General features: G+C 44.7%; 1 protein-coding gene across 6 annotated transcripts in view; it reads left to right on the top strand.

Annotated features, from left to right (window-relative positions):
• Nucleotides 1-25,509, top strand: part of ZNF217 (zinc finger protein 217) — a 38,633-nt gene extending 13,124 nt beyond the window's left edge. Inside the window, exons 1-6 of one of the 6 annotated variants that reach the window (XM_057529396.1) lie at nucleotides 550-745; nucleotides 11,571-13,338; nucleotides 17,206-17,322; nucleotides 18,213-19,739; nucleotides 21,219-21,350; nucleotides 23,324-25,509. In XM_057529396.1, coding sequence (XP_057385379.1) covers nucleotides 11,946-13,338; nucleotides 17,206-17,322; nucleotides 18,213-19,739; nucleotides 21,219-21,328 — 3,147 coding nt within the window. In that variant the 5' untranslated portion in view covers nucleotides 550-745; nucleotides 11,571-11,945 and the 3' untranslated portion in view covers nucleotides 21,329-21,350; nucleotides 23,324-25,509. Of the gene's footprint in view, nucleotides 1-549; nucleotides 746-846; nucleotides 1,083-1,303; nucleotides 1,325-2,318; nucleotides 2,340-11,570; nucleotides 13,339-17,205; nucleotides 17,323-18,212; nucleotides 19,740-21,218; nucleotides 21,351-23,323 lie in introns of those variants that run through there. The other 5 variants (XM_057529394.1, XM_057529397.1, XM_057529398.1 and 2 more) reach the window with 5 other exon arrangements.
• Nucleotides 25,510-26,050: the final 541 nt, after the last annotated feature.

Below are 26,050 nucleotides of genomic sequence, written 5' to 3'. Positions count from 1 at the left end.
AATTTAAAAAATATTTTAATCATCTTATCTTATCGACCTTTCTCATGCTTGAAGAAAATCTGAAAAAATGTTGTTTGTGCACAGTTGCCTTCTAACCTACCCAAATGGGGGTAAAGGCTTTTCGTTTGTTGGTAATGCTGGATGACCCAGGAGTTCGGGCGACCAGCCCCTCCCCTAGCCTGGGCACACCTTGCATGGGAGGGGGAAGCGGCGAGGCAGAGGCCTGGAACTGCGCTTGCGCGCTGCCCTCGTGGCCCCCTCCCCGCGTACCTGTCACTGGAACCGCCGGGGCGCGCGCGGGCCACGTTAAGCCGGATGGCGGGAGGGGGGAGATGTGGGGGTGGTGAAAGGCGCGCGCGTGCGCGGGAGTGGCAGGGCGAGAACAGGGAGTGCGCGCGCTCGACCGTTCGCTCGCGTCCGGGAGGCGGGGGTCCGTGGCGGTGGGCGGGGCAGGGGCGCGCCTGCGCAGATCACGTGGATGCGGGGGCGTGGCCGAGGGCGTGGCCGGGCGGCCGGTGAAGGCAGGAGGCGGGGCGTCTCCGAGCGGCCGGGCTGAGGGAGGGCGCAACAGCTGCTCCCTGAGCACTTTCTGACCCAACAGTCCCCCTGCGCCTGACGCGCCGCGCCCCGGCGGCTCTAGGGACCCCCCGCGCCTGCACTGTCCTCGCGCGGACGAGTAGGGGGCGCCCGCGCCTTTGACCCCCGTGAGCACCCCCGCCCCGCTCACCTTAGCCCCGCGCCCGAGGTGAGCCCGGCCCCCAAATCCTCCGGGTGGGGGTGGGGGACGCTCCTTTTGGGGGGTCTTCAAGGCGCCAAGCCCCGAGGCGCCCTGGGGGATGGCCTCGCCTCTCGCGCAGTGGCCCCCAGTCTCTTTTGGGGGGCCGGTGCGGGCGCGGAATCCGGGAGGTGTCCGCACAAAAGGCCGAGAGAAACTCCTCGTCGCCTCCCCTCCCTCTTGCCTTCCCCGCCCCCTCCCCTCCTCGCCTGCTCCCTCCTCATTCAAACCTCGGCTCGCTCGTGTGGTGTCAGTTCAGTCCCGGCCGCCGCTGAGCGAGGAAATGGCCGAGGAGCCGGAGCCGCAGGTAAAGGGGGCGCGCCCCCCGCCCGCGCGGGGCCCCAGGGGGCTCCTCGTCTCGCCCCTCTGGCGTCCCCCGAGCCCGCCCTCGAGTTTCCCGTGCTCGTTATCTCGCCCTCTCCCCGAACGGTTCCCCCGCCTCGCCGGCCTCCCCCCATTCCTACTCTCTATTCCGCTCCTCTAGGGCGCCCCCTCCCCTCCCGGCTTCTGAGCGATTCCAGTGGCGAGAAGGTGTCGGGCGAGCCCCCGGTATGCACAGACTGTGTTTGACCATCACACTCACTATGGGAAACAGTCTAGATGGCTTGGGGGCGGAGGAGTGCCCCCTTCCCTGGGTCGGGAGCCAGGGGCCCGCCGGAGGGAGCTCGGGGGCTGCGTGGGGGGTTGCGTGGGGGGCTGTTCCTGAAAAGTTGGGTGGCTCCGTCGGGCAGGTCTCCCCGTTTGCCCACTCTGCCGTGGGGCGCGGGCGGAGGGGAGCGGGCCGGCGCGGGGTCCCCTGCTATGGCCCGAGAGGGGCCGGGGCAAGTTGGAAACAGCCAAAACAATGCGTCCTAACAGGCGTCCCCCGCAAACAATGGCCGGGACCGTCCGCACGGGCCGGGCGGAGGGCGCGTCTACAGGGGCCGAGGGAGGGGCTTGGCCTCGCCGCGGACCCGGCCACGCACCCCAGCCAGCCCCCCGGGCGCCCCCAAATACGTCCCCGGGAGCCCCGGTCCTCTGCCCATCCCTGAGCAGGCGGTGCACCGGGCTGCGTTTCCTGGATGTGTGATAAGGTGTTTTTTTTTCCCCCCCCTTTAATTTTAAAATATTTTTTTTAACTTTTTTTTTTTAATAACCCTTAAATGCTTTAAGAATATGTTTATCACTCAATTCTAGTGGGAGACGTAAAGCCAGCTGGAAGCAGAACTAGGAACTCTGAAGGGCAGGAGGGATTGAAATGTTAGCCTAAAAGTGTTTCTTTTTTTTTTTTAAAAGGGAAGTTTCTATCAGGAGGCGCTGAGGGGCGAGACCGCTCAGTTTCAGATGTAGAGCTCTCTTCACTCTTGATTTGGCCCCAAAATGCGAGCCGCACGGGATGGGGAGGGAGAGGGGGAAGAGGGCGCTGCTGGGGGCCCCGGGAGGCTGGATTATGGGATGGCCCGGGCGGTCTTGCTCCGAGGGGGCCAGAACTGGCCTGCGGGGTGCGCAGGCCGCGGTACCTGCGCCCCGGGGATCGGAACAGAAGTTCAAGTCCCGGGTTGGAACCCACATTTTAGGATTCAGGGTAGGGCCACCGAGAACGGGAAGCCACATTCTTGGGCGGGTGGGTGGGGGTGGGGTGGGCGGGGGGGCAGTTTCCCCCCAGGGCTTAGTAAAGAGAGCAGGAGAGGGCCACCAGTGGCCACTTCTGGGACCCCAAGCAGCCTGTTAACACTTGGAGCAGTGTAAACTTTCTTTTCTCTCATTTTGTTGCTTTTTCCAAGAAAAGGATAGTCACTTCAGAGTTTGAGGCTTTGCTGTGTTGTTCCCCTTTGAAATTCCTTGAGCCTCAATTTATCTTTCTGAATCAGCCTATAGGGCTTGGAGCGTTAAGCTTGAACATTCCTTAACGTGTATTAAAGACAAGGCGGGTACAGTGGTTCTTTGGCCGGTCTGGGGTCCTATGTTATTGACCGCCGTGCAAACTAGCAGGTTTCCTAGTTTTCTAGATCGTTTGGAATCATTAAGGTGTATGTTTTAAGAAGCCTAGGTCTGATTTAGTTCAGGTTGATTCAATTATGTCTTCATCGCTTTTGAGTTGGTTGAATGAGTTGACATGAGATTAAGCCCAACAAAAGAAAAGGCAGGGTAACAGCAGCTGCCAGCCAGGCCTGGCCACTAGGTAGGGGTCCTTAGGAGGCCTTTACCTTCTCTTTTGTATGTGTCAAGAAGTACATTTAAAATGTTTTCGACTGTACTTCCCCCCCCCCCCCGGAATGAATGGACTGTCTTGATTGATACCAAATAAGACTTAAAATAGTGAATTTTGTAATACTTTGAGAATGAGTAATAGATCTAGATTTTCTAAAAAGCCTTCAGCGCAGTAATGACAAGTGTAGAGCAATAACCTAATTGCTTTTTGTCTGAAAAATATAACAGTCAAACCACTAGTTTGTGCTTGCTTAGTTAATGTGTGCTAAGAACTTTTAAGGTGTGTCCTTAATGGTAGATGACTTTTTCTGAGAAGTCCTGTTTATTTTAGATACTGTTTTGTTTAGTATTCTAAAAACTGTAGTAGTGTGTGCGCGCGCGCGCGTGAGTGCGTGCGTGTGTGTGTGTGTGTGTGTGTGTGTGTGTGTGTGTGTTTTAATCCTGGTGTTTTAGTGGAAGTCGACCCCCACCCCACATTGCTGCCATTTTAAATCAGTTATATGAGTCCTGAATTCCAGAGGCAGGGACTTACTTAAAAATTCAGTTGTCAATAGCTACAGGCCAAATTTATCATTTATTTGGCTTGTTTGGTAGAATAGGGTTAATAATCCGATTGTTTGGAATTTTAATTATTTGGCGAGATGAGGGAGGTTGCTCCTGTAGAATTGCACATTGATTTGCGTGCTGGAGGAGGGAGTAGGGGAAGATTATGATTTTTCTAGGTAAAGGACACAGACTTTTTTCTTTCGTGTCCAACTTCTTTCAGTCCTTCTATCTTCACAACACCGTCTAACACTGCCGTTTGACCTTTGCTGTGTGTTTTTGTTTTTAATAACTTGTGAGATCGAAGTTTAGTAGTTGTCTTGGGTTCATATTATTCCCTTTCACTTCTTAATCAAAAAAAGGAACTAATACACCACTTAGATAAAACTTGTAGAAAATGTTTTGCTCCTTTGTCCTGAAGAATCGATTTAGATAACAGCTTGATTTTTTTTTTTTTTTTTTTCCCCAAGTAGGGGAGGAAGAGGGAGGGGTGAAGGTTTTGACTTTCCCAGTAAAGGTTTAAGGTGGAGGTTGGTCTGCCTTCTCTTAATAATCCTCCATTTTTGGCAGTGGAACTTCAGGGAGGAATAGCAGCCCCTGTTTTAATAAAAACCCCTTCCAGTGATCCTTTTCAAGAGGAAATCTGGAAATAAGACTCAGTCATCAAGTCACTTACAAACTGATGAAATAATTAAGGAATATAATGGCCTGGCAAGGACAGAGTCCCTCTGTCTCCTCATTTCAGATAAATGCTAATCACTTCTCTCTCTTTTAACAACATTTATGATGAAATGGCCTGTTTTTGCCACAGCAGGGTTGCTTTGCCAACCCAGAGCACTCTTAATTCTGATACGCTTGATTAGAGCCTCAGGGGTCCCAAAAGATGTGCTGTTTTCCCACTTTGTAAAATTACATTCTTTTCTCACAGTTGTCCCAAACATGATATTGGTTGATAAGAACTTTTAAGTAGTTTTCATGAGTCTTTACTGCTTACAGTCTACTAGTTTAAAAAAAAGATAGACTTTTATCTCTCAAGACTATAAATGGACCTTTTTTATGTTTTACATGAAGCTTTGTTTCCATTTGCTCAAAAAAAAAAAAAAAAAAAGAAAAAAAGTCAATTCAGATCATTCCAGTTCACAGATGCCACTATGGCCTGTAAGGGTTTTCTAGGTTGCTGGGTATGACTTGTTTTAAATGGTTCATTTCTAATTTCAGTTTAATTGTGTAATAGTGTGTTTAATAGATGAATTGGAAAGGTGAGGTCAAAGAACTGAACAATGGCTATGTATTTTCAAGCTTCAGAATTACACAGTAAGAATGAAACACATGAGACAGTTAGATAAACTGAGGAGTATTCATTCCCGTAGAATAAAATAAATGTAAGGAGATTTTAAGTTAAATGACTTTATTTGGAATATACTGAGTAGTTTTCAAATTGTTGAGGTGTGCTGCAAAAAAAAAAAAAAAAAAAAAACCTGGAAGGTATTTACAGAACAGCCACTGAAGTGGACTTAGAGGAATCCAATCATATTAAATATTCTAAATAGTGAAGAGTTTAGTTACAGCATGTAAATGAAAGTCGTGACAGTGGAAGAGTCTTGATTTGTATGCCTCATCTTCAGATCTTTGGGGGAGGGGTGCTGCCTAGTTTAAATGCACATGGAAGAAAGAATGAGTTACACAAAGACAGCAGGAAATTTCTTAAATCTGGGGGAGGGAAGCTTGATCATCATAGCTGAATGGCCTCATTTGGGGGCAGTATAAAACCTTCTGAAATGTTGGTGAAATGTTGACTTTCGGCAGTAAGGTGATCTGGATGATTTTTCTCCAACTGATACTATGGTTAGGCAAATTTGCAGTGGTATGTAGGGCAAAGGGTTGGGAATTGAGACCATGAGGGCAGATAGAAATCTGACTTTGAGGAAGTCGGAGGACAGGGACCATCCTTTCCTAAAATCGGCAGCTATTGATAAGTAAGCTCAATTCTTGTATAAATCTATCTTCCCAGTAAATAGAGGGGCAGCCCCTGTCAGCCAGGTGCCACCACACGTTGCTCATTTACGCTTTGGGTTGGAATGCTCATTAGAACACTTTATATTTGAACATTTGTGGACGGACTCTTCTGAACATCCTCATAACTTCCTGCCCAGGGTAACAACATAACTGAGTTACTGGAAATTTGGGGCCAGTTTGGTAATTTTGTGATAAAGTTGAGAAATAAAATTACTAAACCCAAAAAGACAGCTGAATAAGTTGTATGAGAGAATTAGTTTAATTCTTTAGCCTTTGTCCTCGAGCTTTACCAGAGTTGCTCTTGGCCTGCAGGTCCTCCACTTGCTATGGGAGAGCAACCCTGGAGTGAGCTGCTAGTTTTTTAATGGGTTTGTGTAATGTTTTGTGTGTTGGTGTTCATTAGTTTCTAGTGTGTCGGGGAACCTTCTGAATTTAAAATACAGTTCTATGGACTGGAAATGGAGAGTTCACATACGTTTTGTTCCTGAGTCAGTATTAGGAAGAACACTTTTTATATTTCCTACCTGTAACAAATCAGGATAACCTCAGAACAGTTCAGTTATACCAGAAGAAGTGTTTTTGTGTTTTTTAAATTAGTGGATAAGTTCTTTTCAGTTCAGTATATAAGTCTGCTGAGTAGTGACTGTATTAATTGAAGGGAGACTTTTTTTTTTTTTTTTTTGAAAGCAAATAGGTGATTTGAAAGAGCCAGACATACAGCTTTAGTATTTACTCAACAGAGATGGGGAGGGGAATATTTAAATGTGGCTAAAGAAAGATCTCATGCCTTAAAAGGCATTGCCCTTGTTTATATATAATCTGAAGTTGGTTAAATTGGCTATAATTAAGAACACTCACCATTAGGCACTGTGGAAAAAGAGGTGTAGTTGTGTAGGGTAATGGGTAATATAATGGTTATAGTGATTCGTATATCTGTGTGTGTGTGTGTGTTATATACACACAGATATACAAATATATATACACACACGTGTGTGTGTGTGTGTGTGTGTGTGCAGTGTTTTCTTTGTAGATAGTTAAAGAATACAGGTAGTTTTTTTTTTAGTTCGTTGAAATCTCTCTGAAGTTAGTCCTGTCCAAAATCTTTGCAAAATACTTAAGGTAGTACTGGTTAAGTGGTAATAATAGAAACTCACTGATAGCAGTGCTTAATCTTGCTTAAGTAAAATTTAAAAAATTTCCCTTATAATTCTTTTTTTCACGTCAAGATGGAATTTTTAAAAGCCAGTTTACAGGCCACAGTATCTTAATATTGATAATACTGAAACTAAAACTTAATATGTGGTGCTTTAAGTTCATATTAAGATCATTTATCAAGCTTAATTAATTTAGGAGGAATCAGGCAGAGTTCTTAATCATGACGCTGAAATATGCTAGTAGGAATATATTTTTATCCTACTTTGGTCTCTAATCCCATGTAGCACCAAGCACCTACACAGAATTTCAAGAAAATGAGCCTTTATCCCATCGGATCTTCCCAAGCTTTGCCTTTGAACAATCATTTGCTTTCAAATAGATTGTAATGTTGAATGTAAACTTTGAATATTTTAGTCTTTCTCTCTCGCTGAACTTTTAAACATCTTTCCGCAGCGATGTTAGGAAAGATGGGCTGGCCGGCTGCTCAGTGGGTGTGACCTTGGTGATTTCCTTGCAATAGTGTTGAAGGATTTAAAGTTGTAGGTTTTGATTGCCACTGTAGATTACTGTGTAGAGCTCTCTTCACTTGTCAGATTAAGGAAAAAACAGTATGTGCAAAATAGAGAAGGAAAACCTATAGAAAAACCGGCAGTTTCCTAACCACATCTTGGAGATAATTTTGAAGTTTAAAGGATACAAATGAATTGGCTGGAGACTAGTAGTTTGTTTAGACTGAATGTTTTAGTGATCATTTATTTGGACGCTTAGGTAACTTGGGTGGTGGTAGGGGGAGTAGATTTGTAGGAATACTGCAAATTACTTGACTATAAATAGAATTTTTAAGTGTTTTTGACAGGTTTTGAGGACCCTGAATACCTTATTGCTCCATACTGTGGTAATAAATATTCCATGCCAAGACATGTCAGATAACCTGTTCAGCCGAAGTAGGGATGTGGGGTCTCTAAAGGCGACAGTTTGAGTACAGCTGTACATTAAGAACAGTATTTCCAAGTTACATTGTCAGCAAGGTGGCATTCACCTCTAATTTACTGTGCTTAAGCACAAATTATGGTGCTTTTCATTAAGCGTTGTATACTGGGTAGTATCAATATTTGCTAATTTCAAGGTCGATAGGTATTGGCAGAATTCATAGGAAATTTACTCACAGATGAATATCTGCTTTAAAAAGAGATAAATGACCTAAAGAACACCAGACTTATATTCCAGGTGGTTGTAGCAGTATGGTGTCTATTCTTGTCAAAGCTTATGTTGTGGTGAATTAAAAAAAAGTATCTACTTAAGTGATCACAATATAAATTAAACCCTAGTATTCACTCAGAATATTAGGTTATACTGAATAACCTCTTGCCTTAGGTGCCTTAGGTGTGTCTGGCTGATGGTCAAGTGCTGTCATTAACCTGAGTAAAGGTTAAGAAAACTTGTTTTAGACGTTGAAAAACATTTTTGCTGAGTGCCTTTCAATAAGCTTCGCCTGTTCAGAATGCTCACTTTTCTGCAAACTAAAAGCAGTTAGACTGTAGGTGTTGGTTTATAACATCTTCCCTACCCCCTCCATCTCCAGTTCCTTGTCGAGACAAGACAATTCACTTTATCAGCAGTGCCACTGGCGTACTGTTGGCGTCCGTGTGCTCCATACGTGAAACGCCGAAAGTGCTGGGGAGCCTGTGTGTGCACACTTCCCTCAGTTGGGATGGTGACCTGTTGCTGTGTTACCAGTAATTAGGTTACGATGTCTGGTTTCCTTAAGTTCTGTTATTATTAAAGTCTTTATTATTGCAGGCACTCTATAAAGATTTTTGATTTTTGTTGAGCAGACTGATTTTGTGTGTAGTTATTGATTTATAGTTTAAGGAAGTGTTTTGTCTGCATTTAGTTTTCTAAGTCGAGTTGAGGGTATTTGCTCAGAGAGATGTCCCTAGCAGGCCCTGCATTTTGGGTTTGGTAGGTCCATAAGGAGAGTGGTTATAAAGCCAAGTGATGCAGTTTTGCTTCTACTAGTTAACTTTATGGTATGATTATATATGATTCATTTTTTATTATACTCTTAACATTGCAGAAAATGGCAATTAGATGGCAGCCACAGATAGCCGTGTAGAAGTCTTGATGAACATTCAAGTTAATTTTAATATGAAGTCAGTTACGGTTGGTGACTGTGGCCAAAAATACACGTACTCATTCTCTACCTGTACTGATTTATGTGGTGTTTCTTGAGAGCCTCACCCTGTGCCAGGGACTCTTTCTAGGCACTGGGGGGCAGCAGTGAGCCGGGCCAACAGGGTCTCTGCCCCTGGGATCTTACTTTAAAGGAATGGCCCATAGTTTTTGTATCTTTTGGGAGAATAGTAAGGATTGCTTGTGACCCTAGTGCTGGGGACAGCTGGGCACAGTTAATGACCATCAGAATCTGTCCCAGAAGCTTCCTTGGAGGAAGAAGTCCTTGGGTTTTGCCTGGGAGGGTCTTCTTCCCCATCTGACTGCACCCGAAGATTCCCTGGCCTGGGACATCCTTCCCTCCCTCCTATTCACCCTCTTGGGCAAAACTGAAGCTCTTCTTTCTCCTAAGGTTTTTCCCACTACCCTCCTTTACCAATCCTTTAGGTCTTGTGTTGGAAGCTGATGATGACTTACTTAACCCAGATATTTAACATTTCAGAGATAGAGTTGAAACTGAACTGTCTTTCTAAGACAGGAATTTCCAGTATATGCTGTTACCCCACGTGGGAAATAATAGGGATGTACACACATCATGTTTAATCCAGATACTGAGTTTAGGATTGGTGTCTTTTGGGGAAAGATTATTTATAGAAAAGTGGAGTTCCCCCAAACTTAAAAATGTCACAGACTAGTCAAATTTCTTAAAAAAAAAAAATAATAATAATGTTGAGGTCTGACCTGGGGGACTTTGATTTTGCCAAATTAGGACATTAAAAAAAAAAAAAAAAGCCTGCTATTGCCACTCTTTCGTTTTATGAAAAGGGTATTTTGGCACCACAAAGTAGAAAGGACCTCAAATAAAGGACAATCTTTATTCAAATTGGAATTAATTCACATAGCTTTGTGCTCATTGAGCAGTTTTTCTATTTCTCATTCAGCTGTTGGCCAGTGGAAACAGTGTTGTCGGGTTTGAGAACTGCTTTTCTAGAGTGTGTGCTGTTACTTTCTTCAGTTAAAATATTACCTGGGACACTAGCACTCAGTAAATATTTGTTGAATGAGTAAATGACTACACAGAAACCTGAATTATCAATCACAGATCCAAATATCATTTAACATCTTGATTAGCATAATCATTAAATATTCTTTTGAGTATGTCTATCCACAAATGTAGATCTAACCCCAGGACCACAGAGTTTTGGAACCCGGCAAGTGGTCCTGTAATTTAAGCACCCTCATTAAGTAGACGGAGAAAGGTGAGGTACGTGGTGGTGCCAGCTTCCAGGCTGTGACTTGGCTGGGACTGGAACTCGGGTCTCTGGAGAGTTCTGTTCTGTCCTGCCCAGCAGCCGGTAGGCAGCCCATGTGTTCATCCTGCCCTGTGATTGCAGTAAAAGACTAAGAAATTAAGAGAAAACACTTGAGTCCATTCTTTCTGTACCCTAAACTTTGATCTGCAGTCTTATTTAGAAAAGCTTCATGTTAAAGATGTAGTTTACTCAAAACTAAAGATAACAGGGAGTATGAGAATTTTCTTTCTCTGAGCGTAAAGAAGTGGAAGAAATGTTTCCTCCTCTTCTGAGCCTACAGGCCCTTGCTCTTTGAGGAAGTGGAGAGAAGGAAAGTTGTGTGCTTTTTTTAATATAACGTTGACTGTGGTGGGAATAGTTTGCATGTCTTTTTGTTTTCTTGGGTAGAATTAACTGACTTCAGTTAAGGGGGGTTGGGACTATTTAAAAACAATTCCTGTGCTTGCGGTAAAGGTGGAGGGCGTTGGCTTTAGAGGTTAATTCTTCTCCAAGAGTGAAAATTAGCTTCTAAATCGGACCCTGTAGAGTTAAATCAACTCATGCATTTTTTACCTGGCTAGTGCATATGTGAAAGGTGGATTAGAAATGAGAGGATCTATTTTCTGTTGAAACACTAAGCCATGTTGAACCAGCTATGTTGAGGATTTTATTTTAAATGTGTACATTCACAGAGTAGCTTTGTGTATGTATTTCCTTATTTGTTGTTTGGACAAGGAAGCCCTACCCTGCCTGACGCTGTTAAAAGCAAACTGGGATTTGGGCAGTGGAATGAGGGCCAGAATATCCAGTGAACCAAAATACATCAATATCAAGGTTCTGCTTGGCCAGGAGGAGCAACGGTTCTGAAATGTGTTTCTTGAATGGGGATTTTAGGAAAGGTTCCCATTTTCTTGTGCTTATGTTGTTGACTTAGGTATGGCTAATCTTTGAGTGTGCTTTTAGGCATTTGTGTTTCTTGTATGTTTTGTCTGTAAGACAGTTTGAAGCTCTGGCTTTTGAAATTTTACCTAAAGTGCTTTTATTGTTATTTTTTACAGTTCTTATAGTCTCTATACTTATACAGGTTGTTTGTAAGGATACATTTTAGTGGCAGTTAAAACATAGTCAGCTGAAATGGACAATTTCTGTCCTGAAACTTTACATTTTAGATTTAAATCATTAAAGTACCAGGTTTTGAGTTTAACTGCATGAATTTCTGGCAGTTTGATAAGGGTACTGATTGGATAAAATGCTAATGATTTAATTAACGAGCACGTTTGTTTAACAGGATGCGCTGTATTAGTTAAAAGCGAAGCAGCTGAATTAGGTACATTCTGTGCTTCGTGGGAAGGACCACTGTGAGTCATCGGCCAGCCTTCTCTTTTCTCTGACTGGAGCTAGCCGTTTCTATTTTTTTTTTCCTCTAGGTTTTGGAAATCCCTTGTCTCCAGGTTGCTGGAATTGACTTCTTGCTCAACTGAATCACTCACTTGATGAAGACAAAGAGAACTCATGCCTTGTGCTGACTCGTCTCTGAATCTGAGCACTGGGGAGTCTGTCTGCCTGGTTTGTGGAAAGATCCAGTGATTGTTTTTATCACTGAGCTTCCTGAGACTTCTGAAGATAAGAAGTCAGAGGAATATACACTTTCTTTTGAATTTTTATAACATACTTGCTCTAGTTTTGAAGCCTCGGGCTGCTGGGCGTGTGAGTGACAAGTCTTTACAAGTGGCCTTATTCCAACTCCAGAGATTCCTCACCCAGATTCTAATTTTATATACAATCCTCAAGAGACAGGAAACATGCCAACTCAATCCCTCTTGATGTATATGGATGGACCAGAAGTTATTGGCAATTCTCTTGGCACCCAAATGGAGATCGATGATGCCATGACAATAAAAGGGACCGCCGCTGTTCCTTTCAGAGCCACGCAGGAGAAAAACATAATCCAGATAGAAGGGTATATGCCCTTGGACTGCATGTTTTGCAGTCAGACCTTCACACGTTCGGAAGACCTCAATAAACACGTCTTAATGCAACATCGGCCTATCCTCTGTGAGCCCGCCGTTCTGCGTGTTGAAGCAGAGTATCTGAGTCCCCTTGATAAAGTTCAGGTGAGAACAGAACCTCCAAAGGATAAGAATTGCAAGGAAAACGAAGAACTTAGCTGTGAGGTGTGTGGGCAGACGTTTCGAGTCGCCTTCGACGTTGAGATCCACATGAAGAAACACAAGGACTCTTTCACTTACGGGTGTAATGTGTGTGGCAGAAGATTCAAGGAGCCCTGGTTTCTGAAGAATCACATGCGAACGCACACTGGCAAGTCGGGGGCCAAGAGCAGACCGCAGCCAGGCCTGGAGAGCCCGGCGACCATCAACGAGGTGGTGCAGGAGCACGCGGCCGAGAGCGTCTCATCTCCTTACAAGATCTGCATGGTTTGTGGCTTTCTGTTTCCAAATAAAGAAAGTCTCATTGATCACAGGAAGATGCACACCAAAGACACTGCTTCCGGTACCCGCAGCTCACAGACAGACACGCAGCAGGAGGGAATGCCATCTCCGGGGGAAGAGTTGCTGCAGTTCTTAAACCTAAGACCCAGATCTCACCCTGAGATCGCGAAGAAGCCGGCCAAATGGATACCTCAGCTGGACCCGTTCACCACCTACCAAGCCTGGCAGCTGGCCACCAAAGGGAAGGTCGCCGTGTGCCGAGAGGTGAAGGAGCAGCCGGGCCAGGAGGGGAGCACTGACAACGATGAGTCCTGTTCAGACAAAGAAGAGCTGGGGGAAATTTGGAACACGAATAAAAGCCATCCCGAAGGTTCTGGGAAGTCCAAGACAAGTAAAAGCGGCTGTCCAGGTGTCTCACAAGATAAGGAGAAGCCCAGACACCCCACCGGTGAAGTGCCTTCCGTGGACGCGGACCCCAAGTTAGCCAGTAACAAAGAGAAGCCGACGCATTGCTCTGAGTGTGGCAAAGCCTTCAGAACCTACCACCAGCTGGTCCTGCACTCTCGGGTGCACAAGAAGGACCGCAGGGCCGATGCCGAGTCGCCGCCCATGTCAGTGGACGGCAGGCAGCCGAGGACCTGTTCTCCGGACCTGCCCCCCACCCTGGAGGAGAACGGAGCCATCGATCGAGAAGGTGGCTCTGAAGACGGGTCCGAGGATGGGCTTCCAGAAGGGCTCCACCTGGGTAAGCTGCTGGGTGGTGCACTGTTCCTCCTCTGCTCGGTGCCAGAGGACACTGGCCGGTTATCGGGGTGGGGAGGTGGGTTTGAGTCCTGGCTGTGTCTGGTGTCATCCCCCTGTTGTAAGTCCCTTAGCCTCTCGGGGCCTTCACTTTCTCATTTCTGTAACGATAGGGTGGAGTTAAAAGGCTCATCGAGGTTTCTTCCTGTTCTAAAAGTGATGTGATTTCATACTTTGCTAACAAGAGACACACATTATTTTATTTTATTTTTTTAAACCAATCTTTACTTTTTAATTAATTAATTAATTAATTTTTGGCTGCGTTGGGTCTTCGTTGCTGCGCACGGGCTTTCTCCAGTTGCGGCGAGCGGGGGCTACTCTTGGTTGCAGTGCGTGGGCTTCTCATCGTGGTGGCTTCTCTTGTTGCCGAGCACGGGCTCTAGGTGCGCGGGCTTCAGTAGTTGTGGCTCGCAGGCTCTAGAGCGCAGGCTCAGTAGTTGTGGTGCACGGGGCTTAGCTGCTCTGCAGCATGTGGGATCTTTCCGGACCAGGGCTCGAACCCGTGTCCCCTGCACTGGCAGGCGGGTTCTTAACCACTGCGCCACCAGGGAAGTCCCAGGACACACATGGTTTTACCTCGTGCATCGGTGCTGCTTGGCTGGGGCGATTTTGCCCCCAGTGGACATCTGGCAGTGTCTGGAGACAGTCTTGGTCATCACCACTGTGTTGCTGTGTGTGTGCCGCTGGCACCCGGTGAGTGGAGGCCTAGGATGCGCTACACGTCCTCCCAGGCACAGGGCAGGCCCCCCGTGCCAGTAGTGTCAGGGTTGAGAGATGCTGGCCTTCCCTTGCAGTTTCCCAGCATTTCTGATCTTAATCTATAAAAACAAGTTATCCTTATATGCAGTGCACTTCCCTTTCTATCAAGGGCCAGCTTTCACACGTTTATTCCAAACGGATATCTGTGGGCACAGATCAGTACTGGGAATGGTTGTCAACCAGAGAAAGAGTATTAGGCCATTTGGTGCTGCCTGGTCCCCTGTCCTTCGTGTCTGGGGGCAAGTATTCATTCACAGTCAGCTCAGTCACTGAAATAATTTGTAAAGGAAAGAGAATGTGAACACACCAAAGATGATTTAAAGATCTCACTTTTGCTCAGTCAAAATTTTAATGTACTGCTGGCGTTTATGGGAAACGGAAGCCATCGCTGAGGGCCTGTTGACCTATCTCTTGAGTCCTGGTGGGCATCATCTAGGGCTCTTGAGTCCTGGTGGGCATCACCTAGGGCAGAGGATTCCACCTGTGGTTCAGGTCGTGCCCATCTTCACGTAAGCCACAGCTTCTCTATCCATTTAATAATATTTTCTTTGAATAGAGGATTTTGCTGCTGGAGAACAGTGAATAAACCCCTGCATAATCAACACGGGAATGATGAGAACATGAATTAGTCTTAGAGAAACAGTATCGTTTACAGACTGGTCTTGGGTTTAAACATATGCTGGCCTCTTGCATTGTAACTTGACTGTGTTGATGTCTCTAGGAACCCCGTGTGTGAGATCCAGGGTGAATGTGACCAGATAATACATCTTCTCTGAAGCCGGTGCCCAGTTCTTTTTCTGATCACAGGATGGGTGTGAGAGCAGCAGTTTTCATATCAAATATTTAGCATGTTTAGAGTTTCCTGGGAGACAGGAAACCTAGCACTTAGCATGCTTACAACCTTCATTTTTCAGAAATCTAGAAAACGCATTATGGTGTCTTAATGACATCATAAACATGACTTTAAACCAGCCCTCCAGTCTTCTAAGTGATTCCTCTTAGTGGCAGTGCAGTTCGTGGGCCTGCAGTAATGGGGAGGTGATTAGGCCTGTGAGATAGATGCCCCGGTGCCCTGAAAGACATGAGCTAGCCGGTCACATTCTGCCAGTAGGTGGTGTGGGCAGAACTGGGTGGAAAACTTGGGCCCAGTCGGCAGGCAGATAGAATAGCCCATGATAGCTGGGAGCGCCAAGACTTGCACTGAGTCTGGTTCTACCACTGCCTTGTTCTGTGACCCATTTCGTGTTGCTTAACCTTTCTTTGCCCTGATTTCCCTGTTTACAGAATTGGTTCATTGACCCTTGTCTTCCACCTCCCAAGGATGATTTCAACTGCCTATTTATAAAAAGTCCTTTAAAGGGCAGCACAGCAAAATCACAGGTGGTGCTAAAGGAGCAGGAACCAGGTAGATGTGGAGGTTTCATGCCCTTTGTGTTAGAATAAAGGCGTTTCATAACGTTTTGGATATGATGCAACATACTGTAAATCCTGACACATAGCTGGAAGTAGGAAATTGCAGTGAGGTGCAAGCCCAGCTACAAAGTTGGGTGTGATTGTCAGAAAGAGAGCTGGGCATTCTACGTTAGGGAATGGACTTTCATGAATTAATATTATGATGTGGTCTTCTAGTCTAGATTTATTTTACTGTTATTTACTATCAGCCTGGCTTTCTTTAGATTTACTTTTAAGATCAGAAAGCAGAGTAAATAATTTACTTTACTTTACTTTAACTTTAAGCTATAAATAGCTTTAATAATAGTTGTTCATGTAAATTATTTTTAAAAGTCTTCATGACACCTTTTTAGATCAAGGGTTGTCTCTGCTGTCTTAGAGTGTCTGGAGGTTTAGAGGTGGCTGCATTGTGTTCAGGGAAGTTTAGGGGTGACAGAGATTTTATAGTCAGTCCTGTCTTTTTTTTTTTGGCAGTGCCTCGTTCCCCGACTAGGGATTGAACCTGGGCCCTTGGCAGTGAAAATGTGGAGTCCTAACCACTGGACTGCCGGGGAATTCCCTATATAGTCCTGTCTTTATTGTACCTGGAGGCTCACCGTGGTTTACTAATAAGTTGCTTTTTAAAATCAGTGAAATCTATAATCTAGACTGCGGAATGTGGAAGGAGCCAGGAAGAGGCCATTTAGTAGGGAATTACAGTTTTTCAAGGCAAAAGGACAAGTTATGCTAAATTTAAAGAGATGACCCGACTTCTGTTGTAGTCATACTGTGATGTATGTAATATGACATAATTTAATAATATAAGAGGAGGTTTATCTAGAACTTAACGCCCACATTTGGCGAGCCAGTACTTTAACTGCAGCACGACTGTCTGGGAGGGCTGCTGTGTCCTCCTCTCATTAGCGGCCCCACCAGGACCTTCATTTACTCCCCTGTCCTGATCAGGCCTCAGAGAGTGAAGTTTAAAGTTCAACCCCGTGTCATCTGGGGACAGATTTTGAGTTGTCAGGTACATTTTGAGTGCTTGTGGATAATACAACCTGCTTTCCAAAAACGTTGCTAAATTTTGACAAACTTTCCTAGGTGTTTGCCCAGGGCCAAGCTTTTTTATTTTCTGTAAAGATTAAGTTGTGCTCACTGCCCTCTAGTGGTAACTTGCTTAAGCTTAAGATAAAAAGCTTTTCCTCTGGTGGTCGGCGACTCGGTTTTCTAAATTACTTATTCTGAAGAAGCTGGTTATTCCAGCCCGTGTGCAGGTCCACCTTGAGTTTGCCAGGTTCTGTGTGTCTCAGACTTGTTGGGAGAGCGGACAGCTGCCCGTTGGTTTCAGTCTATGATGAAATGGTCCTGTGATCGAGGCAGATGAAGAACTGAATCTTTAACAGTGAACTCTGCTGTGCTCAGAAAAAAAACTGATGCACACGTGCTTTAATACTGCAGGCAACCTCAAAGCAACATTTGGCATGTTTTTAGCCAACACCTAATAAAAATTATTTTATACTTTCCAAAAATGTTTCTATCAAGAATCTTTAAGTCAGCTCGCCCTATTCACATACTTGAGCCATCTTCTTACATGAATTATTTTTGTTTCTGTTTTAAGATAAAAATGATGATGGAGGAAAAATAAAGCATCTTACATCCTCAAGAGAATGTAGTTATTGTGGAAAGTTTTTCCGTTCAAATTATTACCTCAATATTCATCTCAGAACACATACAGGTAAGGAACTTCTTAGATTTGTTTACAGCATGTATTAGTTCAGAGGATTATGATGTAGTTCTGTGTCTGATTTTTTTGTTGTTGTTGTGTTGTTCAGATATTCTGCTAGATCCTTGGACTAGCTTAAGAATATATGTGTAGTCTGTTGATTGTAGCTGTCATTTTGATTCCTTTAGTGTCATTGAACTGTTTTTGTTGTGAAGTTAATTTCTCACTCCTTTATCCTAACTCTCATCTTATTAAAACCTCTTTAACGTTTTTTAATGCCACAGCTCTTTCGCATTAATTTTTATGATTTAGAATGCAGTGAATATATTTAATAATCATTTATTTATTTTTAAGTTTATTTTAATTAATTAATTTTTTGGGGGCCGTGCCACATGTCTTGTGGGATCTTAGTTCCCCGACCAGGGATTGAACATGCGCCCTCGGCGGTGAAAGCGCGGAGTCCTAACCACTGGACCGCCAGGGAATTCCCAATAATCTTTTCTTTAGGTTGTAGAAGCAGCTGTAACATAATGGTTTAGGACGCTGTGTGGACTTGAATTTGCGTCTCTTCTGCTCACTGGCATACAACCTTAGGCAAATTACTTAACTCTTCTGCGCTCCCATTTTCTTAGCTGTAGAAGTGGGATAATATTCACTCCTGTAGGGCTGTTATGAAGATTAAATGAGATAATTTTAAAGTGTGCTTTTTAATTTTTTAAAGACGTGTTCACGTTTTCAAATATTTGGGGTAGAAAGCGTGATGAAGCAAACAACTCATGACAGATCCTGGATGTGAAGATTAATAGACAGGAAGGGAAAAGGAAAGGACCCCATTTTCTCTGTCTTATTTGTTTCGATGCCTTTCATAAACTTCTGTAATAGAGTGACATTTCTTGTTTTAGGTGAAAAACCATACAAATGTGAATTTTGTGACTATGCTGCAGCCCAGAAGACCTCTCTGCGGTATCACCTGGAGAGACACCACAAGGACAAGCAGGCTGATGCTGCTGCTGAAATCAGGAACGAGGGGAAGAACCAGGAGACGGAAGATGCACTTCTAACCGCCGACAGTGCGCAAACCAAAAATCTGAAAAGATGTTTTGATGGTGCCAAAGATGTTAAAGGCAGCTCACCTGCAAAGCAACTGAAGGGGATGGCCCCTGCCTTTCAGAACGTTCTGGGCAGTGCTGTCCTCTCAGCAGTACACAAAGATACTCAGGATTTCAGTAAAAACACAGCTGATGACAGTGCTGATAAACTGAGCAAAAATCCTGCCCCTGCTTCTTTGGACGTGTTAAAAAAGAGATCAGCAGTTGAACCTCAGGCACACAACCTCACCTGCAGAACAGAAGTGGACGTGGCCCCTCACCCAGACGGCCGGGCGGCCCATCACGTCCAGGTCGGCCACAGAGAGAAGAAAGCGGAGGTCGACGCAGACTGTCAGGAAAAACCCTTAAACTTATCCCTCGGGGCTTCCCACTGCTGCCCGGCAGCTTCTTTGGGTAAAAGTGTGACCACGAGTACCACCTGCCCGTTCTGCACCTTCAAGACATTTTATCCAGAGGTTCTAACGATGCACCAGAGACTGGAGCATAAGTACAACCCTGACAGCCACAGAAACTGTCGGAACAAGTCTCTGCTTCGAAGTCGACGGACCGGATGCCCCCCAGCTTTACTGGGAAAAGATGTGCCTCCCCTGTCGAATCCGTACAAGCCCAGGCCCAGGCCCGCCTTCCCAGCGCAGCCCAGACCGCTGCCGCCCGAGAAAGCGAAGCCCACCCCCGCGGGGCCCGGCAAAGCCCCTCTGACTTCAGGGATCGACTCCAGCACTTTAGCCCCTAGCAACCTGAAGTCCCACCGGCCGCCGCAGAGCCTTGGGGGGCCGGGGGCCGCCGCCCGGCAGCCGCCTTCCGAGATGTTCGCCAAAGCCGGCGCGACCCCGGCCCCGGCCGCGGATAAAGCCAAGCGGCTGGAGCCCAAGCCCAAGCCTCAGCCTCCTGCCGGGGCCCCGGCCCAGCCCGCCCCGGGCGCCGCCCTCAATGGCTGCAGCGACCACACCCCCAGGAATGACGGCCCCTGGGCACCGCCGGCCCGGGACTACTTCTGCGGCCGCGGCGCCGGCACGGAGCTGGGCGAGCCGCTCCCCAAGCGGCCGAGGGTCGGGGCGCCAGCCCTCGACGGGGACCAACCCGGCCCCCACTACCGGCGGCCCTTCGACCTCCCCAAGTTTCATGTGGTGCGCGGCCTCACGTCGCTGCTGCCCCCCGAGTGCGCGTGCCCGCCGCCCACCGCGCTGCCTGCGCGGCCCCGCTTCCTGACCACCGGCGAGGCGGACGCGGCCGTGCTGCCCGCGCAGAAGCCCTTCGCTCCGGCCGGAGCCCTGTTCCCCTGCGGCCCCGTGGGCCCCGCGGCCGGGCCGGCGCTGGAAGGTGGGCATCCTTGAGGCGGGGGCTTCCGGGAGGGCGAGACGTTCCGAGGCTGGGCAGTGGTTCGGGGCCCCCAAGCTCAGCCCTGCAGGACGAAAGCTTATTCCCCAGTGTTAAATCTCGCTCTTTTAATTTTCTCCCTGGTTGGGAGGATGATGAAAAGCGCTTGAGGACCCAGGAGTCTGATGTCAGGTGTCATTTACGCCCGCTCACCTGACTTCATCACGGTCTAGTTTTCTCCTTTGCGCATGTGTGTGGCGTCTAGCGCTCCAGCCCAGCCCAGCCTGGGAGATGGGAGCCCGGAGGTGGGGTACTTTTATGTCCATGTCTCACCACCCCTATTAAACTGTGAACTCACTCAGGGCAGAAAATGCGTTTTATATAACTTTGATACGCAGCCCTGTCAGGTGCCCGGCACAGGGCGGTGCAAGGGGTGCTCGGTAAATACCCGTGAGGACCCTTGATCCGCCAGTGCAGAAGGCTAAGAACTGCTGGTTAAAGCATCTTTTGAACAGCTTTGATGCTCAGGCTTACAGAACTGTACTGCCTTCTTCAGCCTTTGTTAAGTATTTAAGTGAATTGTAAAAAGCACGGTTTTTCCCCGTATTGTCCATTACGCTCATTGATACTTTGGTGTCTTTAATGCCCTTGCTAACTCATGACAGTTTCATAGAGGTGTCTGACACATACCTGTGCCTGCAAAAAAGTAGATCAGAGTGTCGTGGGGACCTGTCCCCTTTGGAAAACGTGATGAAACCACCATGCCTTCCTTTGTCAGACATAAGCTCTGCAGGTTTGTCCGCCCCACAGGGACAAATCCATTTTGAACCTCTCAGTTTGTATTAATTTCAAATTAAAGATTGTGTGTGGTGACAATGCTCTATCAAGGATGGCTTGATGCCAGTTGATCTGGTAGGGACAGCAAATTAAAAAACAATTGCTTTCATACACTCCAGTGACTTTTATAAAAATTCTGATGAAGAGATAATTTTTGCAGCCTTTTGATTAGAAGCGTCCCTTTTTTTTCCCCCTCCTCGGCACTTAAAATGGACATGAGTCATAACTGTGTCTTTACTTGAAGAGAAAAGGCTCTGTGTTGCAAGTAAATCAGTCTTTTTTTCCCTCCTCCTCCACACAGTTTTGGTTCATGCTACACAAAGGTTTAAAATACTTATGCTGCTGTTTCCTTTTAGCTTTTTAATTTTTACTAATGACCACCTAGCACTTAGATAATTTTAGCTTTAGTGACTTAAAATTCTGTGCTAAGAAATGTCCTCATGGCATTTAAAAACATTTCACCTTGTAAGTAACTTTTTTTTTTTTTTTTGTAAGTAACTTTATAACATGTATGCGTCTTATGTGTTCTGGTCGCATTATCAGTTAGGAATTTTGAAAATTGACTTCTAACAACCCACACACATCTTAACTAACTGTTGAACTTAATTCTAAATGCCCTTTTATGCTTTTTTTTTTTTCAATCAGGAAAAAGGCCTGTGTCCTATCAACACTTATCTAGCAGCGTGCTACAGAAGAGGAACTATGAGAATTTTATTGGGAATGCACATTATCGACCAAATGACAAAAAAACTTGATTTCCTATTTTGGGGATGAAAGGTGAGCACATATAATGTATTGATTTTACTTAATTGAAAATAAACCATCTAGCTTATCCAATATAATAATACGAAGTAAAATTGCTTTGAATTTGAATTTTGAAGTGTCTTAAAACAGAGTCCTCCCGGTCTCTGCATATCAGCGGCGATGACAATGGTGAAAACAACAATAGCAACTGGAAGTTACTAAGCATTTGTTTCATGCCAGGCGTTGAGTGAATTGTTTTATCGCCATGAGCTCATTTAATCCTTCTTACAGCATCAGGTCAGGGGTTAGCCAACTGCCCGCCACCTGTTTTTGTCAATAAAGTTTTATTGGCACACAGCCACATCCATTCCTTTACGTATTGTCTGTGGCTGCTTGGTGCCACAGCAGCAGAGGTGGGTGGTAGTTGCGACAGGGACTTCATGGCCTGCAAAGCCGAGAATATTAACTGTCTGGCCCTTTACAGAAAAAGTTTGCTGATCCCTGGGTTAGGAGGTCCTGTGCCCACTTTACAGATGTGGAGACTGAGACTTGGATTATGTAACTTGCCCAGCGCCTTATGCTGCCTACTTTTGGTCGTAGGTCTGCACAGTCCAAGGCCTGTGCCCCAACCCTCCAGTTTAAGAGCTTGTTCAAAGCCTTTATGAATCCTTATCTGTTGGGGGAGGGGAGTGGGACAGAGCAAGTAGGTTTATTTCGACTTTTTCGTTCACATGGTAAATGCATCTAACGGTAGCTACCCCAAAGCCTCAGTGTTCTTGGAGTTGTACACGTGTTAGTTTAGTTACTTCCAAGTTTGGGCAGAGGGCATGATGTCTGTGTGAGAGTCACACTAGGACGCTTTTAACAATAAATTGAATGGAAAGATTGGGGCTCGTGGACCGATTTAGTTCCCTCCCAGATAACTCTTGTCCTGTCAAACCACCCCCATATCCCCATGGAGCAGACTCTTGACTGAGCACCTGCTAGATCTAGGTACAGAGATAAAGGCTCATGGACCAGGGCAGAATTTCTCCTTCTGTTTTCACTGGGACACATGGGGCCCATCAGCCTCTGCAGCTCTACATCCTTCTCTCCCGCTCAGGTGATGCCAGTGGTGTGAGACTGGTGTCATCACAGGAATGAGATTAAATCCACTCTGCCTTAAAACATGAAAACAGAAAATTTATAGGTTGTAAGCAACAGATGATTTGCACTGCACGTAACAGCAGATGGGAACCGTCCTGTTTATCCAGCTCCGGCCTCTTCCTGCGGCCTCTGGGCTACTCTGCTTGCATTTCTCTCTCCCCGGGAACATCCTTCCTGCACCCTCTTTGCCAAACAACCTCGTTCTGAGATTTCAGGACCAGCTCACATATCATCTCTGCAGAATGTTTGCCGGGAACTGGGGCTTCCCTGTTTGTCTTCCGTCTGAGCTGTGGTTCTTACCCGTTTGTGCCCATCTTACCTGTGCGTCGGGCTTCCACTCCGAGCTAAGCTGAGGAGGAGCCTCCTTCATTCAGTGGCTGGCCCATCGCTGGGAATTTCAGCCATAAAACTCAATAGATGTTGGCTGAACAAATATTGTTACACATGTTTTATGCACCATCCTTCTCATGGAGGAGGTTATTCTAGGTCATTTGTTTTGTTAAACACCCCTGGTCCGTGCCATGAATTTCCCTTTCATAGGGTATAAACTTCCAGAGTTTCTTACAGGTGGCAGTTGCCTTTGGCAACTGTGTCTGATATAAATTATGGTTCTTGGTTAAATCATCTTCATTAGACTACTGTTAAGTATATATTAGCATCCCCTGAATAGTGCAGCTTTTATTTATTTAGACTTCTGAGACTTTGGTCACAAAATTTAAGCTTAAATGGAACCCATTGCATTTCTAGATCCCGTTAGTTCTATTTATTTATTATACTTGTTTTTTTCTTTTTTACGATTTTTGTAAACTGTATTTAGTTTCATCCTAATCATTTTTAAACCTTTCCCCCCCCCCCCTTAGGTCTTGATGGATATAAATGTACTCTCCATGAAATTGAATTAGTTCATCTTTTGAAAAAGCAGATGGTGAAAGCTACTGAAATAAGCTGTGATTGTACTGTACATATAACATATAAGGAACACTACGGTTTTGTAAAGTTGTTCTGTTAACTTTTGTACCAAATAGCAATAAAAACTATAGTTGGAACAGTTGGGTTGTACACAAATGGAGACCAGACATCTCTATTTTGCCCTGAATAATATTTTTTTTAGAATTGACCAAATAAGAAGTGGAGTTTTTTTGCATACTTGAGCGCTGCTGAAAAGAAATCATTTGGGCTGGGGGGTGGGATGGGGAGAAAGTATATAACGCTTGCACCTCAGGTAAAACTGTAAATATACGTTGTAAACCTGCTTGTTGAGAACTGTGCGTGTTCTTTCCTCTGACGTTGCTCCTCTCTTTGAGCATGTTTCTGCTACTTGTCCTCTTTTCGTTCAAAATGTATGTTTTTTAAAAAAGAATTTCTCAATGATTTGTATTATGTGAAATCCTCCGCAGTCTGTTGTCTTAACACAATTGTTAACAGAAGCGTTGGCCCCCCTATGAATAGTGCTGCATGTACGGAGATCAGCCATTCTGAATTGGGTGCCCTTTTACTGCAAATTTCAGTATGTCATCTGAGAAGGACCCAGATCCACAGCCCTTTTCTGAGGGAATGGCATGGTTTGTGGGGTTTTTAAGTGCGTGTATCTACAGGGAAGCATTTCCTCTGTAGGCCAGCCACACATTCAGTAAGCATACCAAGTCGTATGTGGAGTTACTGAAATTTGTTTTCTATCAAATTAATCATTTTTGTTGGACAGTTCCTGGGTTTTTTTGGCATTTGCCTAAATTCATATATAAAAATATAAACACTAAATTGTACATGTGAATTATATATATATTGGAAACAATTTTAAAAAATGAAAGTTTGGGGGTAAATTTTAGGTTTGCATTTGGAAGTCTTGGTGTGTCTGGCATTTGGGTTAACTGTGGACACACTCAGGTTAATTACAGACACATGGATTTTGCAGGAGTGCTGGCTGAGTTTTCTGGTACTCAGGGGAGAGGTAATCTGTTTTGAGACCTCAGTTGTCTTCCCATTTTTGGTTGTTTTGAAGCAGCAGCGTTTTTCTCAGTGTACATGCAATTTGGGTTTTAATGAGAGGCTAGCCACCAGCTGGCTTACTAGATGTTTTAAACTTCTGTTCTCTTAATCCGCTGTCCATGGCTGAGTGTATTCTGCAGTACCTGGGTTTAGCGACCACAAAATAGTTTATTAAGAAAACTGTTTCAAAAGTAAATTTGCACTGTTAATTTTTCTTGCCCTGCCCTTCTCCATTAGAGCAAGGGTAATGTCCTCAAAGAATCCTGATGTTTTTTTGTTTGTTTTCATTATGCAACATGACGCCTACTCAATAGAAAAGTCTTAACTCCCAGGTGAAAAGGGAGACCTGGTTTGAGATCAGTCTGCTGGCATCGTGATGAAGTGCTTTGTATCAGGAAAGTGTACACTATTTACCTTTCTTCCTGTTCACAAGCTGAGCCATATGTACATAATCTAGATGTTTGTTTTCATAGTTTTGCACTTTTATAGCCTACTTTTGAAGATTAACACATTTGCAAGGTGATTGACCTGATCCTTACCTAATCCAATGAGTGTTACAGAAAGCTTGCTGTGATGATAAATATAAATCTTAAAAGGGGATACATGATAATCGAGGGCTGAAATTTAAACCTGTATTTAAAAAAAAAAATCACCAAATCTATTTGAAAACAAGTCAATTTGTGTTATGCTGAAATTTTTGGGGGCTTTCAGATTTCTCCTTTTTAACCACATTTCTGAGTGCATAAAAATATCAGTTTTTTTTTCTTTCCACAGCCCTTGTACTCCAAAATATTTTTTTTTTTTTTTTTTTTTTGTCCATCAGTATTAACTATTGGGATACTACTGGTTTTGTGTTTTTTTTTTTCCTTTGAGACAACAGTACATATAATAGAGGTACAATCTGTTGGATTTTTGTTTATGTATTTATTTCATTCCAGTTTGATTTATTTTAATTGTTGATACTTAAGTTGTCAAACCGTAGACATTACTTGTTTTATTTATGATATATTTCAGCTTAAAGTTATGTTATTATATGTGGATGTAAATATAGATTTGGTGTTTCGCAGTCTTGGGCTTTGGTCTTTATTGTGTCCCTGCTTTCTGATTTGTTTTAACTTTTTATAAATGTAGTTTTAGGCATACACAATAATAGATTAGTATAATGAGTCCCCATGCGCTCGCCAGCGACACTTTGCCAGACTCCTTGTGATTCCCCACCCCTTTCCTGAGTATTTTAAAGCAAATCTTAGACATGATTTAATTTCATTCTTCAGATACTTCTAAGTATCTCTAACAGATAAGGGCTTTTCCTGATCACACCTAACTAAACGGAAAACGATTTCTCATAACTGACCTCCATGTCTGTCTGCATTCCCTGGTTGTCTCAGAAACGTCTTCTGACAACTGGTAAGTTGCAGTCAGGATCCAAACAAGATCCACTTACTCGGTTTAGTTGATAAGTTTCTTAACCCAATTTTAATCTTAACCTTCTACCCCTGAAACACACACACACACACGCACACACTCTTCATGACATTTTATTTATTGAAGAAACTGGGTCATTTGTCCTATAGAAGTTCTCACTTTCTTGTTTGGGTTTA

Source organism: Balaenoptera acutorostrata, chromosome 15 (genome assembly GCF_949987535.1).
Source record: "Balaenoptera acutorostrata chromosome 15, mBalAcu1.1, whole genome shotgun sequence".
Classification (NCBI taxonomy): Eukaryota; Metazoa; Chordata; class Mammalia; order Artiodactyla; family Balaenopteridae; genus Balaenoptera; species Balaenoptera acutorostrata.
Note: the sequence above shows the minus strand (reverse complement) of the source record. Positions and strands in the feature narration are given on the sequence as shown.